The sequence below is a fragment of the Trachemys scripta genome, chromosome 9 (genome assembly GCF_013100865.1).
Source record: "Trachemys scripta elegans isolate TJP31775 chromosome 9, CAS_Tse_1.0, whole genome shotgun sequence".
Taxonomy (NCBI): Eukaryota; Metazoa; Chordata; order Testudines; family Emydidae; genus Trachemys; species Trachemys scripta.
The window spans coordinates 104,238,166-104,254,202 of NC_048306.1; the positions used below are offsets into that span (position 1 = coordinate 104,238,166).

Consider the following 16,037-nt stretch of genomic DNA (forward strand, 5'->3'; position numbering starts at 1 on the left):
CCCCCCCCACCCCGCTCCCTCCTAGTGGAAGAATACCACCAGTCCAAAATGATGTCCAGTACCAGGTGACAGGATCACATGACCCTGCAGTGTCAAAGCAGCATCCCAGGAAACTTCTCATGAAGGAGGAAGTTTAGTATCTTCAAAGTCCTACTGGCCCATCCAGGCTGATTGCCTACTGTTTGGTGGGCATTCCCCTGGTACAGGCACTTTTGTAATTGATACAGATCCCGTATTCCTAACTTCAGATACAGAAATGATACATCCATACAAAGAGGATAATCACATTCAGTAAATCAGAACCTTTCCAATGATATCTCACATGACCCATCTTGCATAAAACATACCTTAGTTATGCCATATTCATAGAACAATATTTCTATGAAGAATATAGGGCGTAATGTCACAGGGGTGAAGAAGCATGTGGACAAAGGCAATCCAGTGGGTATCGTGTACCTGAACTTTCAGAAAGCCTTTAAGAAGATCCCTCCCCAGAGGTTCTTAAGCAAAGTAAGTTGTCAGGGGATAAGAGGGAAGGTCTTCTCATGGACCAGTAACTGGTTTTAAAGATAGGAAACAACAGGTAGGAATAAATGGTGAGTTTCTGGAAGAGAGATAAATAGCAACGTCCCCCAAGGATCTGTACTGGGACCAGAGTTGTTCAACATATTCATAAATGATCTAGAAAAGGGGGGAAACAGTGAAGTGGCCAGATTTGCAGATGATACAAAACTAAAGATCATTCAGTCCAAAGCTGAATATGCCCTCCTTGTTCCTAGATGTAGAACTCTGTGCTGGGCTGTATGAAATCACATTTTGTTTGAATGGGCCCCATTTGCCAAACAAACTCTCCAGAACTCTCTGTATGACTGCCCTGTCCTCATCGTTATTTCCCATTCTGCCAATCTTTGTGTCCTCAGCACACTTTTATCAGCAGCAATTTTACATTTACGTCCAGGCTACACCTGAGGGCAGGTTGCTGCTCTGGCATCTGGCAGGCGCTGATGTCGTCTCTAGGTCAGAATGGGGCTGCCCTCCTGCAATCTCCCTCTAGCCTGTGAGCTGTCAATGCTGTGCTTACATCAGGAGATAGGATGTGGCAACAGCCCAAAGGGGCTGAGCTGCTGAGCTCAGAACTAGGCAGGAGAGAGGGCATCAGATTTCCCAGGAAAACCCTGGGTCTTTTCCGAGCTTTATGACTCTCAAGCCCCCAGGCAAGGGACGTTTTTTCCCTATTTGTGAAGCAGAATCTCCCAGCCTGAAGTGATAATCTAGTGTTACAAGTGCAGAAAAACTTTCACGGTATCGCCTGCCCAAGCATTCCAAAACCATGAGCTGGGCCCCACCAAAATCATGAGATTGACTTCAAAATAACGATATCTTAAAAAAAATTCATCTGGGGAACTCTTCATTTGCCTTCTGGTGTCTGAGCCGCTAGGGTGCACTCAATTGACATTTTCCAGCTTCTCTTTGCAACCAGGAGGGCTTAAAATGTGCTAACAAATAAAATGAAATGAAATCAAATCAAATAAAAAGCCGAGATTCTCAGATAAATCACTTGACTCCAGCAGTGGGAGCTTTAAGAAAAGCACCCTATATCATGAGATAATAAAAAGCCCTACCTCTTATCTAACACTTTCAGTCAGTGGATCTCAAAGCACTTTACAAAGGAGGTCTGTAGCATTAGCCCCCTTTTAGAGATGGGAAACTGAGGCACAGAGAAGAACAGTGACTTACCCAAGGTCACCCAGCAAGACAGTAGCAGAGACAGGACTAGCACTTATGTCTCCTGAGTTCCGTCTAGTGCTCTATCCACTAGGCCACAGTGCATTTGAAGTAAGGGGTCAGAGTCAGTACATTCCTGTGGTGTGTGGTGGTTATTTTGGCTCTCCCAATGCCATAGTTGTTGAAGTGACACATTTTGACCTGTGACCTGTGCTGGCCCAGGGGCATCATTGTTAAAACGAGTTTCTCACAGCAGGTTCTTGTTAGACCTGAACACAAGTTAACTGGACCATGTCTCCGATGTCCCATTGGGAAAGTTTAAAAGCCACTGAAGGCCTTGCAGTGCACTGACATACTGGGATTTTCAGAAAGCCTTTGACAAGGTCCCTCCCCAAAGGCTCTTGAGCAAAGTAAGCTGTCCTGGGATAAGAGGGAGGGTCCTCTCATGGATCAGTAACTGGTTAAAAGGGTAGGAATAAATAATCCATTTCTCAGAATGGAGAGAGGTAAATAGTGGTGTCCCCCAGTGGTCTGTACTGGGACTTTTGAAGTGATAATCAAGATAGCCCAGTTTTTTCTCTTACTTAATTGGCCTCTCAGAGTTGGTAAGACAACTCCCACCTGTCTCTGTATGTGTGTATATATATCTCCTCAATATTATGTTCCATTCTATGCATCCGAAGAAGTGGGCTGTTGCCCACGAAAGCTTATGCTCAAATCAATTTGTTAGTCTCTAAGGTGCCACAAGTACTCCTGGTTTTTCTATCCTACTTGTTGCTTGGAGGTAATGAATTATTCATTTGATCTTATAATAATAATCAATATTTTAACTTGTAATATACCTGTAAATGCCAATTAGAGGCTGCTCTGCATTTTAATCTGAGCAAAACGAGTCTGTATTTGCAGGCTCTTTTCAGACATTTTGTTCTTTGTGATTTTGCTGAATTTAAAGTGTTCATGAAAATTGGAGGATTCAAGAACAGAGCCTCTTACTGGATCACCGTATATGGAGTGATCCCAGCAAGGACAAAATGCCACAGGTATGTCTTATATTAGGTAGCAGCAAGCATAAGGGAGTAACTGGCCAGAGCCGGCTCAGTGCCGGGGTGCCAGGGAACCACGAGGGAGAGCCCTGGCATTTCTAGCACTAGCTGGGGTGGTCGGGGCAGTAAGGAACAACCGATGAATGGAGCCACGAGCTCGGTCTGTGGCCCTGTCTCTCTCTGTGGATGTGTCCTGCCAGCCCAATGAGGCCTGGTCAGAACAGGGGGCCTCTGGCGCTTCCACCCACCCTCCCTTCCATGGGGCTGTGTCCAGGCAAGCTCTGCTGAGAGTGTAGGATGGCTGCAGGGGGGTTGGGGGGGGTCCTCCTACCATCCTGCTTCTCCTGGAGAAACTGTGCTGGGTCGCCATGGCCATCCGGATGACCAGGACCAGAAGGACGCAGGTGTACAGCACCCAGGGGCTGTCCCAGCAGGCCCAGAACCAGCTCTGCGTGATCCCCATCCTCGTGCTGGGGAGGACGGTCTGGACACTGGGCTCCCTGCTGGTGCTGCCACTGGATCTCTCCCGAGAGGCTGTTTGTTCCAGTGACGCATCATAAAGGGCCAGGACCAGGCGGGTCCTGACATCACAAAGGGACTGCACGCATCAGAGGTGAGCAAGACCCTGGCTCCCTCCAGCCCCTCCCCCGTGTTAGGGGGTTTATGTTTTTACCCTTTTACTTTCCTGGTTCTTCTCGCATGAACAGAGCAACAATACCCCAAGTTCAAAGGCGCAAACAATTTGATGTTTAATTGGGGTAAACTTTTCGCAAGCTGAATTTTAGTTGCCGTTCTATTTTCAGGTACCATGGTAGCTGTTACACAGGTGCTGGCCTCCGCGTTGAGCATTTTGCGTTTTCGTACACATTTTCCACCCCTGTCAGCCTTTTGAAGCCATCCCCCACCCACGTCATGCTAGCCACAAGACACACACCACAGACAAACAACGCAAAACATAGATTCACAGTATTCTGGGTTATTCTTTCGCTGGCGCCAGCATGCTTGTAGAGTGTCTGAAAAACAAAAGAAACAATTTTTACCCCCTTTGGTGGGGACAGATTATTGCTTAATAATAATACCAATTCCTTTTACAAATGTCCTTGCTAATTGCAGGAAAAACAGAAGAATTACCTTTAGGCTGTTCTTATTTTGTTTTATAGTCAGGCTAGTGAATTACCCCACTCACTGGTCATTTATGAAATTTACGAGGTGGTGTGCCTCAGTTTCCCCTCTTGTACAACAGACCAGGTTTGCAATCGTTTTTTTGCTGTACCAAGCTTTACGTTTATTTTCAGGGAATAGCTGAGAGACAGCTTTAGATTTTGGCTTTATACACCCCCACCCCATTAGGGTTAACCTGTCCCCCTTATTTTCAGCTTGACTTGTTTTTTCACCTCCCTCTTCTGGAGGGCCATAATCTGAGTCTTCTAGTAGCGTGTTTGCTGGCCAGATGGATTTATTATTTCTAGATTTTTTGTGCTGCTACTTACGGGTAGTTTTCTTCTTCCCCCATCAGTTAGGTAATTTGCATTTACACAGAGGCTTTCTTGGCTTGCCTCTGGATCCAAAGCGATCAGCAGCTCAGAGACCTTAAAAGGGACACATTTCACTTCCACCAGAGTTCTCGTTACTTTTCACTTTCATCTCCTGCTTTAAAACACACAGAGATTTGAAAAAGAAAGCACAATTTACTGTGGCTTCTTTTGGAGCCCTAATAGGATTTTAATTAAGTACCACGTTTTGTTTGCATTTCTTTTACCCCTTTTCCAATATACACTGCACATGTCCTGGGAAATAGTTTAACCTCCATAACATTATATTAGCCATATTAATTTTACACAAGGTGTAAGTGCCCCCACCCCGTGCCCACAGAGTTTTCATGCACCCCCACCAAAGTGACAGTCCAATGCCCCAGAGCCCCCGCAAGGCTCAGTGTTCCCATCATTGCTCCCCTTTTCCTTTTCCTATGCATGCACAGAACTATTTTTGCCTAACATTTTTTGCACTGTGATTACTTTTTTTTTTTTTTTTTTACACAACTGTACCCCGATTACACTCCCATCTTGTACAACCAGAGACAGCCAGGGGCAGTCAAGTTAAGTTCCAATAGAAACCCCTGACATTCCTTTGGTGATTTTGATCACATTACCCAATAGTTAAATAATTTGATTAGATTATTTCTCCGCCTGCTGCCTGCAGCAGTCCCCTGTAGACCATTTTTGTGGGAAAAGGGCCCATTTTTTCTCAGAATAGCTGTAAAGGCTTCTGGGGACAGAAGCATCGTGGTGGTAGTAGCCACTCTTCCTGACCCCTGGTATAATTTAATTACCAAGCTTCCATCCAATGTGATTGCACAGCGTTGCACATACAGTTACATTTATAGAACTGGATTTTATTATTAAACCAAAAACTTGCTCCTTGTAACACCACAACTGTTACCTGTACCATTTTCACAACTCCCAAATGTTTCCTTTCCTCCAAACCCTGTATTATTAATTTTTCAAAAGGTATTTGTAACTTTTTACTTACTTTTTTAAATCACTTACTCCTCCATTTAGTTTTTGAAGGTAGCGCACTTTGTCTCTAACAACTCAGCCACCAAGTACAATTATTGCCACACAGCCGCCTTAACCTGTGCTGTCTTTACCCTGAGACTGTTCAAAGGGCAGTAAAACATTTGTCTCCATGGTTGCCCATGGATCTGTTCCTCCAAAAATTCCCGTGGACTACAGCAGACCTCCGTCGTACTTTGTCCCAAACAAAACAAACCACCAAAAACATTTCACATAAGTATCCAAAGTCCCCTCCACTAAAACTTCAGAAAAACAAAAGTGTGGACAGGCCGGGGGAGAGGAGGGGAAGAGGTGGAAAGAAACCAATGAAGCCAGTCAGGTCAGTTTAAAGTACAGGCTCCCAGCAGCAAATTAAGTAAACGGAGAGAAAGAAGAAGGAAAAGAAGAAAAGGATATAGTTAGCGCTGAACCAAGAGCAGACTCCCCGGATTGGAACAGTTGGGAACCCTTCCCCCCAGGTTCTCAGCCTGGCTCTGGGAGAAGAGTGGGGGTCGTTACCTGCTCCTGCAAACCCGGCCATTTTTCAGGTTGAAACCTTTTCTTTTTTCCTCCACTTCCCCAGGACCAAGTCCCAGCTCCTGTCTCTAAAGCTGGTCTGTTAACTCTGCTTCTGACTCTAAACCCTGATGGGCCAAATCATCTTTAACCACCCGAACTACTCTACACCCCTTCAGCAGCCCTGGCTGAAACAGCACCAACCTTGAAAGTTTACTGGCAGCTTCCCATAATGCTGCCCTCACTTCACACCTCTCACAAGTGGGCTGAAGTGTCTCCTTTCCCTGGAAGGCGTCCAGTCCCCATGGGCAGGGACCTTCTTCCACTACCCAGATACCAAAGGAGGGGGGCTCCGCAGCCACCCCCATCCCTCTGGGTCCCCTAACACTGCATCCATTTCCTTTTTAATCTCCTCCCAGGCTGACCACTGCTCCTGGTATGGGCCCTGGTTCTTCCTTATCCATTTATCCAAAAAATCCTTTTCCCTGGCTTGCCAGAACCCGCAACTACCGTCACGAGAGTTCGCTATACCCCCTCCAAGCAGAGCTGCGTGGACTGTTGGGGGGGGGGGGGGGCTTACAGGCTGCCACTCACCTGTCCGATGCGATGCATCCGAGTCACGGCACCAAGATGTTAGGGGGCTTATTCCTTCACCCTCTCACTTCCCTGGTCCTTCTCGCATGAACAGAGAGCAACAAGACCCAAAGTCCAAAGGTGCAAACAATTTGATGTTTATTGGGGTGAACTTCCAGCAAGCATGATTCCAGTTTCCTTCCTCAGTGTCCCCCTTCCCAGCTCTGACACCACAGAGCCATCCCTGTTCCCATTCACTGTTCCTATTCCCCCCTTAGCAAAACATGATTCTCCTGCCCGTTGCAGGGGAGAGAGGGAGCGAGGGTGGGGAGGAGGGTGTGTGGGATCATGGCCTGAGTTAGGGGAGCCTCCCCTGGCCTACGATACTCCCAGCACATGGAAATAGCTCATTCATGAACATAAATGTGATCTAGTTGGTAGTACTGAAACCCGGTAGAATGATTCACAAGATTGGATTCTACTTCTTTAGGAAGAATCATGTGGGCAAAAGGGGAGTGGGAGGGCACTCTGTGTCAAAAATGGCATTACCTGTTTCCAAGTCACTGATAACTCAGAATAAAATCATCTTGAATGTTCATGGATCACTGTCAGGGCCGGCTCCAGGCACCAGCTAAAGAAGCAGGTGTTTGTGGCGGCCAATACCAAGGGGCAGCACTCCAGCCCCTATTGGGGCGGCACGTCCGGGTCTTCGGCGGTGGGTCCCTCAGTCCCTCTCAGAGCGAAGGACCAGCCGCCGAATTGCCACTGAAGAGTGGAGCTGCGCGATCGCGCTGCTGCATTTGTTTTGGGTTGGTTTTTTTTTGCGCTGCTTGGGGCGGCAGAAAACCTGGAGCCGGCCCTGGTTGGTGTTTGCTACAAGCCACCAAGTCACAGTCTCCTTATATCCCTGTCTAAAGTGTAGAAAAAAAGCTGCATCATCATGGGGGGAACTTAAATTTGAGTGGCATGCTGGAGGTCTCATATTGCCAGTACTAAAACATCATTGACATTTCTAAATACTACCACAATCCATTCCCTAATTCAAACTGTTGTATCCAACATGATGAAACAGTATTAGCCCTCATTTTGACAGATAAAGAACTGATCACAGAACTAAAAATTATGTTCCATGCACCTATCCCCTCACCTCCACCTGCCTTCCTGTCCCATGGACCTGCCATCCTCTTCCCCAGGCCTGCCCTCACTCCTTCTTACATACCCAGCTGCCCCAGTGCCCCACATCTAACACCTCCTCTTCATGCACCCTGACTCCATCATATGCCCAACACCCCCACACACACATGCCTGAACCCACATGCACTCACAGGCCCAATTTCCCCCCACTTCCATGTTCCTGAGCACTCCTCCACCTCACCCTGACCCCACTTGCTCCAACACACCCAAGTGATGATGATGAACAGTAACGTGTGGGGCTTGGCAGGTGCACCCTGGGCCTGAGCGGGTTGACACCTGTGGGCCAGGCCTGGCTACGAGGTGACTGCTCTGTGCCGTGCTGCTGGCAGAGTCTGGAGCCGCAGGACCATCAGCTCTGCAGCGGGGGCGGGAGTTGACTTAGCGGTTAGAACAAACCCTCCCTCATGACAATGTGGGCTGGGGCCAGCATCCCTGCTACTACTCTGGCCTGTCTCTGCCCCTGGGGAGTGTTAGCATCCAGAATAAGCTCGAGCAGCCTGCAGGCCCCAGGGCTGGGAATTGCAGAGGTGAATCTAAGGCTCTCAGTCTACACTGATCACGTGGTGCAGCGCAGCCAGAATGCAAGGTTGCCGAATGCTAAAGAGGCCCTGCGGTAAGGGGAAAGGTTATTCCAGGCCATGCTGGCTACAAGCCCAGGAATGTACTGACCGCCCAGCCCGGCCAGAAAGCTCAGTTCTGCTGCCTGGTGTGAGAATTGTGCCATAACCTTGTTTTTCTCAGAACGCAGCCAAACCAGGTTTGGCGGTGCAGGGATGGTGTGACAGCACTAGGAGGGAGCTGATTACAGAGTCAAGGACAATGCCCACCAGAGTTCCCGTCTGTCAGTGTCCTGGTAATGTGATGCCTAAAGCACAGGACTGTTCAAGGCAAGTTCCTCACATCAAACCTTCGTCTCCAACGTCCATCATCCCACTCGCAGAGATAATGCAGCAAAGGACTTTGCCATGGTGGGGTGTGTGGAAGCTGCTGGACACAGGACAAATACAAGGGCTTTGACAGCCCTAGTCCTCCAGCCACTCAGTGAATAATTGCCACAGTGCAGAGACCCCTTCCACTCCAGCCCCTGCTGGCGGGGTGGGGCTGTGCCTAGGCCCTGTGGGCTGCTGGCAGTCAGTACAGTTTGGGACAGGTGGGCACACATCCCCTCTGCAGCCAGCTCTGGTCTTGCACAAGCTGCGGAGCCGCCCATGAGCCCCACACGGCTGCTAAGCTGACAGCACGGACAGCTGGGCAAACACAGAACAGTTTATTTTAAAAAAGATTAAACAAAAGCAATGAAGAGACAACAGCAAAGATCACAGGGTGACCCCACTCCCTCCACACATCCCCCCTGCAGGGCTCACAGGGTGACCCAGCCCTCCCACCCCCCAGGGGATCACAGAACACAAGGTGACAATATCCAGCCCCACCTGACCCCACACACCTATAACCCACCCCATGCTCTGGGGATTACAGAACAACTTCCCTCAGGAGCTCACTTCACAGAGGGACCCTTCCTCCTCCCCAGAGCAGAGAGAACAGCTGACCTGCTCAAAGGATTACAGTGCACCCCACACCCTGATACCCCCCACGCCCCCATCCACCAGAAATTAGCTCACCCAGAGCAATCCAGACCCCCTGGTGAACACATGATCCTCCAAGGAAATTCAGGCTCCTAGACAACACAAGACTCCCACCTCCAGGTAGTCTGTCCCCTCCCACCAGGAGCTAACAGGAGAGCCCGCGGCACTCGGCCTCCCATCTAGGTGGGTGCTGCTCGTGTTCACCAGATCCCAGCTGCTGCTCTTGTTCAGGGAGTTGGTGTCTCTCCCAGACTGGAAGACAGTGCGACTGCCTGGCCAGCACGCACTGCTGGATCCATACAGAAGTTAGTGATGCTGGGCCCGTCCCTCCCCACATAGTCCCCTTAGTGGATGGGTGCTGCCTCCTACATGCGCCTGCCTGTGGAGTCGGATTTGTCTGCACCCCGTTTGCGCCCCGGAGCAGTCAGTGCGGACTCAACGGCTGCTCGGATGGACGGGGAGGAGTCAAGCCGCAGCTGGGCCTCTTGCACTGAGCAGTTCCGCAGCAGGCACAGAAGGGCTGTGGGGACAACCTGGGCGACGAGAGGAGACAGCGTCAGAATCAGGCAGAGGGAGCGCTCACCCGGTCATTTCCCTACCAGCTCAGCTGGCTGCCCAGGCCCTGGTGTCCAGCTGCTAAGGGGATCTGGGGGCATCAGCACCCCACTTGTCTACTTAATGCATCTGGGGGTGGGCTCCCCCTCTTCCGGGGGAAAACCTGTCTGCTGGTGCCTCTTGGGAGCCTCACCCCCTCTGTGAGGGGAACCCCAGCACTCACGACGGCTTTTGGAAGGTGCCCCCCAATCTCTGCCCCACACCAACCACCCGAACTTCTGTCTCCTGCCTTTGAAAGCTGTTGCTGCGGGTCCATGTGCTAGTGTCACACGTGCCAGAGTCTGCATCAGGCCCATTGGGAAGCACATCTGAGCAGAGTGGAGCCAGAGGGCTGGGGCCCCACCGTGTATGACACCATGAGGTGGGGTGCTGATGAGAGACAGGGTATGAGCCGTGTTACCTTGTTCTTCTCCGTTGCTACTGCAATATGTTTGGACTGCTCTGCATTGCGAATGTCATCTGAGAGCACCTCAGGGTCGTATATGGTCTGCAGCAGGCCCTCCAGGCACCTGGCCTGGGAGTGCCCCGTGAGCCGCTGTGGGGAGAGCATGCCAGTCAGAGCAGGGACAGAGACCAGATTCCATTTCAGTGCAGCTCAGGGATGGTGCTGGAGTGGCTCTCACATGGCTTAGCAAGGGGCATTTGCAGGCCAGGGATCCAGGGTGAGTGGGAGCGCACCAGTGGTGAGTAACACTGAGAAGGGGACTACGACAGCCAGAATGGCTGGGAAGCAGGGCTGGCTCCTGTCTGTCCCAAATCTACATGGCTTGGCTGGGGGATGGGAAAACTCACAGTCGTGCGTGACACCAGAGATGACAGCCCCAGCCAGGGTTGGGTGAATGGGGGTGGACACGAGCTGGGCAGGGGCCGAGGTTACAGGTAACTGGGCAAGAAAACCCCGACTAGATCCTATTATCCATCCACCCTCCCCATCACACTAGCTGAAGTCCAGGAAGCCCAGAAAAATATTAGAGCGTCAACCTGTGCGATGGATCCCTGCCCCTCCTGAATGGTACAAGAGCTACGCCCACTCCTAACCAGCACACTTATCAACCCCCTGAGAAATGCCAAAATTCAACCTTGAGACCTCTTCAACTTCCGTCTCATTTCCAACCTCCCATTCCCAGGCCCAGTAATTGAGGCAGTAGTGACCACCAAGCTCCAGCAACGTGCGACATCAGCCAACATGCTGGCTGCCTCTCTCCGTCTGCCCCAGAGCAGGGCACAGCATGGAGACAGCTTGAGGGGCACCAACACACGCGCACCAGGCTCACACTGTGATCCCATGTACATAGGGGCCATATCCTTCTGCTCTGTCCCATAGGTGGGTTAGCAGTGCGCTGTGGTGCACTGTTGCAAAGGCTGCATCTTGGTGATGAGATTCTCTCATGCTCAGAATTAGGCTCCCAGCCATGGTACAGGGGATGAGGGAGGTGGATGACAGGAGGGTCGGCTACTGGGCTGTAGTGCTCTGCCTGGCCTTGAAGAGGTCCTACTGGGGGCAGTGCCAATGTCCAGAGAAGGGCCACACGAGGAGTCCCCCCTTCACCTCCCCTTAGCTACTGATCTTACTTCCTGCCTTTCCCACAACTGGGGCCTCCCCCTACACTCTGAAGTAAATTGGTAATGCTGCTACCTTCTTATTCCCTCACTAGGCCATTGCCTTGGACTCAGTACCTGCAGGATGGACACTGCCCTCCAGAAGAGCTTGGAGTTGCTGATTCTCAGGTCCACCATGTAGTTGTGAAAAATTTTGCCCTTGAGGACATGGGCCCCGGTGCTGACTGTGTTGAGGATCCACTTGGTGCTGAGCTCCCTCTGGAACTTCTGTGTGAAATACAGAAAAACAGATCCCTGTGAATCGGGCAGCCACAAACTGCCAGCCGGAGGGAGCCACGGCCTTGCAGCAGCCGGCCCACCTGCCCGCAGGGGGAGCCACGGCCTTGCAGCAGCCGGCCCACCTCCCCCCAGGGGGAGCCACGGCCTTGCAGCAGCCAGCCCGCCTCTTCCCACGGGGAGCCACGGCCTTGCAGCAGCCGGCCCACCTCCCCCCAGGGGGAGCCACGGCCTTGCAGCAGCCGGCCCATCTCCCCCCAGGGGGAGCCACGGCCTTGCAGCAGCCGGCCCATCTCCCCCCAGGGGGAGCCACGGCCCTGCAGCCACCCCTCACTTACCTCAGAAATCACAAAAGTCGTCAGTCAGCACCTGCTAGGAACCAACCTCGGGATCCAAAGCAGGCTTTTCATGTATTACCTGGATAAAATTCCCCTCATACTCCAGGAACAGGATGGGCCACATGATGCTCATGATGGAAGGAAACAGCTTCTTGAGGGAGGCCTGGTGGGGATAACGATACGAACAGAAACCTTATTGTGACACAGACGTGCCCAGGCATCAGGGCCGGCTCCAGGGTTCTGGCCGCCCCAAGCACCCAAAAAAAAAAAAAAAAAAGCCGCGATCACAATTGCGATCTGCAGCGGCAATTGGGCGGGAGGTCCTTCGCTCTGAGCCAGAGAGAGGGACCATCCGCCAAATTGCCGCCGAATACCTGGACGTGCCGCCCAGCTCTGGAGTGGCCGCCCCAAGCACCTACTTGACAAGCTGGTGCCTGGAGCCGGCCCTGCCAGGCATGTCCTGGCAGGAATACTGAGTCCCACCGTTTTCTCAATATTATACCGAAGGGAGTTGTGCTTGGTCTGCCGAAAGCTAAGCTCTAGCTGACTGTCCTGGTTATGATGAGATGTTTGTATGGGAAACAATTTTAGAGTTAACTAACACAGGACATTGTGTTCTCAATCTGTTGGGAGTGAAATCTAGCACCCGAGGGAGAGCAGTCTGAGAGCTGACCCAATCAACAGGAGAACAATGAACACCCGTTCAGACAGCCTGTGTTTGCTGTCTGGAGGTAAGACTGTATAAGAGCAGACGATTGTCCCAAGTAGGTATCCATTAGGGAAGGGGACTGTGTCAGTGGGGACAAGCGCTGGACGAACTAACCATTGGGTGAGAAATACCTTATTAGATAGGAACGTAACTTGTTGATAAGTATAGGCTGCAGATGGCTTTTTTTGTTTTTCTTTGACCTTTGAGGTTTAGGGCTGGTTGGGGGCAGTGTGGCCTCGGTGCAACTTAGAGCAGCTCCAGGGGCACCCAGTGCCACTGTGGGGCAAGACTCACTCCCTTCCGGAATTCCAGAATGACGGCAACCCCAACCCTGCCACCCCTAGGCGTGCATCGGGGTACAGTCTAATTACATGAGCACAAGCTCTATTTCCCACAGAACCTTTCCCTCACCTGGGATGGAGACAAAGAGCCTTCTCTACTCACCGGAAGGTACTGCCCAACAGTGGCATGAGAAAGTGCATGGACATTTGATGTCTTCTCCTTCACCTGAACCACAAGCTTCTCCACCTCTGCGAGGTCATCTTAAAGCAAGGGGAGGCATAAGACTGGGGTGACCAGGCTCTGGACAGTCATTCAGGAAGATCCAGAACTAGTCAGAGTCAAGGGCCCTTTGCACATCAGCCAATCACCATACCAACATCCAAGAGACGTGTACACACACACACATGTCCCAGCCTATACTTCCCACCTTACTTCTGTCTCATTCACTTTCTTTGCTACAACTCCAGGGTAAGAGGGTAACAGGTCCATAGACTCCCTCCCAAGCCTTGCAGCTGGGGGGAGGTCAGAACAGCTGCACCCCTCCTCCTGGTTTGTCTGTAGCTCAAAGGACCCAGTGTGATCGGCTCTGCCATGACAGATCTAGACTGCAGTGACATTATTAGTTACATTGGAGAAGATGGGGGTTAATCTGAGAATTGAAAGGTGGATAAGGAACTCGTTAATGGGGAGACTACAACGGGTCATTCTGCAAGGTGAACTGTCAGGCTGGAAGGAGGTTACTAATGGAGTTCCTCGCGGATTGGTTTTGGGACCAATCTTATTTAACATTTTTATTACTGACCTTAGCACAAAAAGTGAGAGTGTACTAATAAAATTTGTGAATAACACAAAGTTGGGAGGTATTGCCAATATGGAGGAGGACAGGATTATCATACAAGAAGATCTGGATGAACTTGAAAACTGGAGTAATAGAAATGGGATGAAATGTAATTAAGTGCAAGGTCATGCATTTTGGGACTAACAACAAGAATTGTTGCTGGGGACGTATCAGTTGGAAGTGATGGAGGAGGAGACAGACCTGGGTGTATTGGTTGATCACAGGATGCCTAAGCGCCGCCAATGTGATGCAGCCATGAAAAGGCTAATGCAGTCTTAGAATGCATCAGGCGAGGTATTTCCAGGAGAAACAGGGAAGTGTTAGTACCATTATACCAGGCACTGGTGAGACCTCCTCTGGAATAGCGAGTGCAATTCTGGTCTCCCATGTTTAAGAAATATGAATTCAAACTGGACAGAGAAGGGTGACTAGGCTGATCTGATGAATGGAAAACATACAGTAACTCCTCACTTAAAGTCGTCCCGGTTAACATTGTTTTGTTGTTACGTTGCTGATCAATTAGGGAACATGCTCATTTAAAGTTGCGCAATGCTCCCTTATAACATTGTTTGGCAGCCACCTGCTTTGTCCACTGCTAGCAGAAAGAGCAGCCCCTTACAGCTAGCTGGTGGGGGCTTGGAAACAGGGTGGACTGGCAGCCTCCCCCCCATCAGCTCCCTGCTCCCCTAAATTCCCTGTGCAGCAGCCGCCCAGCAGGCTACCAATTGCTGGCAGTTCAATTATCCCTCCCCCCACTGCCATGTGCTGCTCCTGCCCTCTGCCTTGGAGCTGCTCCCAGGAGCCTCCTGCTTGCTGTGCAGAGGAGCGGGGAGGAGTGGGAATGTCAGGGTGTCCCCCTCCCCACTGCTCGTGCCCCCTGCTTACTCCTTCTCCATATAGAGCAGGGTGGGGACACGACAGGGCTCAGGAGGAGAGAGCTTGCTGGCCGCAGCTGCTGTCTCAACTTCCTGATCTTTTTAAAAGCAATGTACTTAGAGTGGTGTCAGCGTACTTAAAGGGGCAATGCTCATCTCTCTCTCTCTCTCTCTCTCCCCCACACACAGGGTATATGTCTCTGTCTGCCATGCTTTCCCCCCTCCCTCCATTCATGCTACCTTTAGAGTGTGAGGCTACATTAACAACAATGTGTTAACCCTTGAGGGGTCAGCCGAATGCTAGTTCATTATTTAGCAGTAAGGCATTCCCTGGGAAATACACCCTCTAACTTCACCACCTCAACCAAGCTTCACACTCATCATTGCTGTATACACTATTAAATTGTTTGTTTAAAACTTATACTGTGTGCCCTTGTTGCCAAGAAGGCTAACAGCATTTTGGGCTGTATAAGTAGGGGCATTGCCAGCAGATCGAGGGACGTAATCATTCCCCTCTATTCGACATTGGTGAGGCCTCATCTGGAATACTGTGTCCAGTTTTGGGCCCCACACTACAAGAAGGATGTGGAAAAATTGGAAAGAGTCCAGCGGAGGGCAACAAAAATGATTAGGGGGCTGGAGCACATGACTTATGAGGAGAGGCTGAGGGAACTGGGATTGTTTAATCTGCAGAAGAGAAGAATGAGGGGGGATTTAATAGCTGCTTTCAACTACCTGAAAGGGGGTTCCAAAGAGGATGGATCTAGACTGTTCTCAGTGGTACCAGATGACAGAACAAGGAGTAATGGTCTCAAGTTGCAGTGGGGGAGGTTTAGGTTGGATATTAGAAAACACTATTTCACTAGGAGGGTGGTGAAGCACTGGAATGGATTACCTAGGGAGGTGGTGGAATCTCCTTCCTTAGAGGTTTTTAAGGTCAGGCTTGACAAAGCCTTGGCTGGGATTGGTCCTGCTTTGAGCAGGGGGTTGGACTAGATACCTCCTGAGGTCCCTTCCAACCCTGATATTCTATGATTCTATGATATATATATAAAAAAAATAAAATATAGTTTTTTGTCTGGTGAAAAAAATTTCCCTGGAACCTAACCCCCCGCCCCATTTATATTTATTCTTATGGGGAAATTGGATTTGCTTAACATCGTTTCGCTTAAAGTTGCATTTTTCAGTTACTGTAGCTTATGAGAGGAGATTCAATGAGCTTGGCTTGTTTAGCCTAACCAAATGAAGGTTCAGGGGAGATATGATTGCTCTCTATAGATACATCAGAGGGATAAATACCAGGGAGGGAGAGGAGTTATGTAAGTTAAGTGCCAATGTGGACACAAGAACAAATGGAT

General features: G+C 50.3%; 1 protein-coding gene across 3 annotated transcripts in view; it reads right to left on the reverse strand.

Annotated features, from left to right (window-relative positions):
* Positions 1-7,223: 7,223 nt before the first annotated feature.
* GCKR (glucokinase regulator) overlaps positions 7,224-16,037 on the reverse strand; it is a 34,630-nt gene continuing 25,816 nt past the window's right edge. For all 3 annotated transcript variants that reach the window (XM_034781646.1, XM_034781647.1, XM_034781645.1), the window contains 5 exons: positions 13,129-13,226; positions 12,055-12,138; positions 11,479-11,628; positions 10,202-10,336; positions 7,224-9,719 (listed from right to left, as the gene is read on the reverse strand). In XM_034781646.1, coding sequence (XP_034637537.1) covers positions 9,552-9,719; positions 10,202-10,336; positions 11,479-11,628; positions 12,055-12,138; positions 13,129-13,226 — 635 coding nt within the window. In that variant the 3' untranslated portion in view covers positions 7,224-9,551. The remainder of the gene's footprint in view (positions 9,720-10,201; positions 10,337-11,478; positions 11,629-12,054; positions 12,139-13,128; positions 13,227-16,037) is intronic.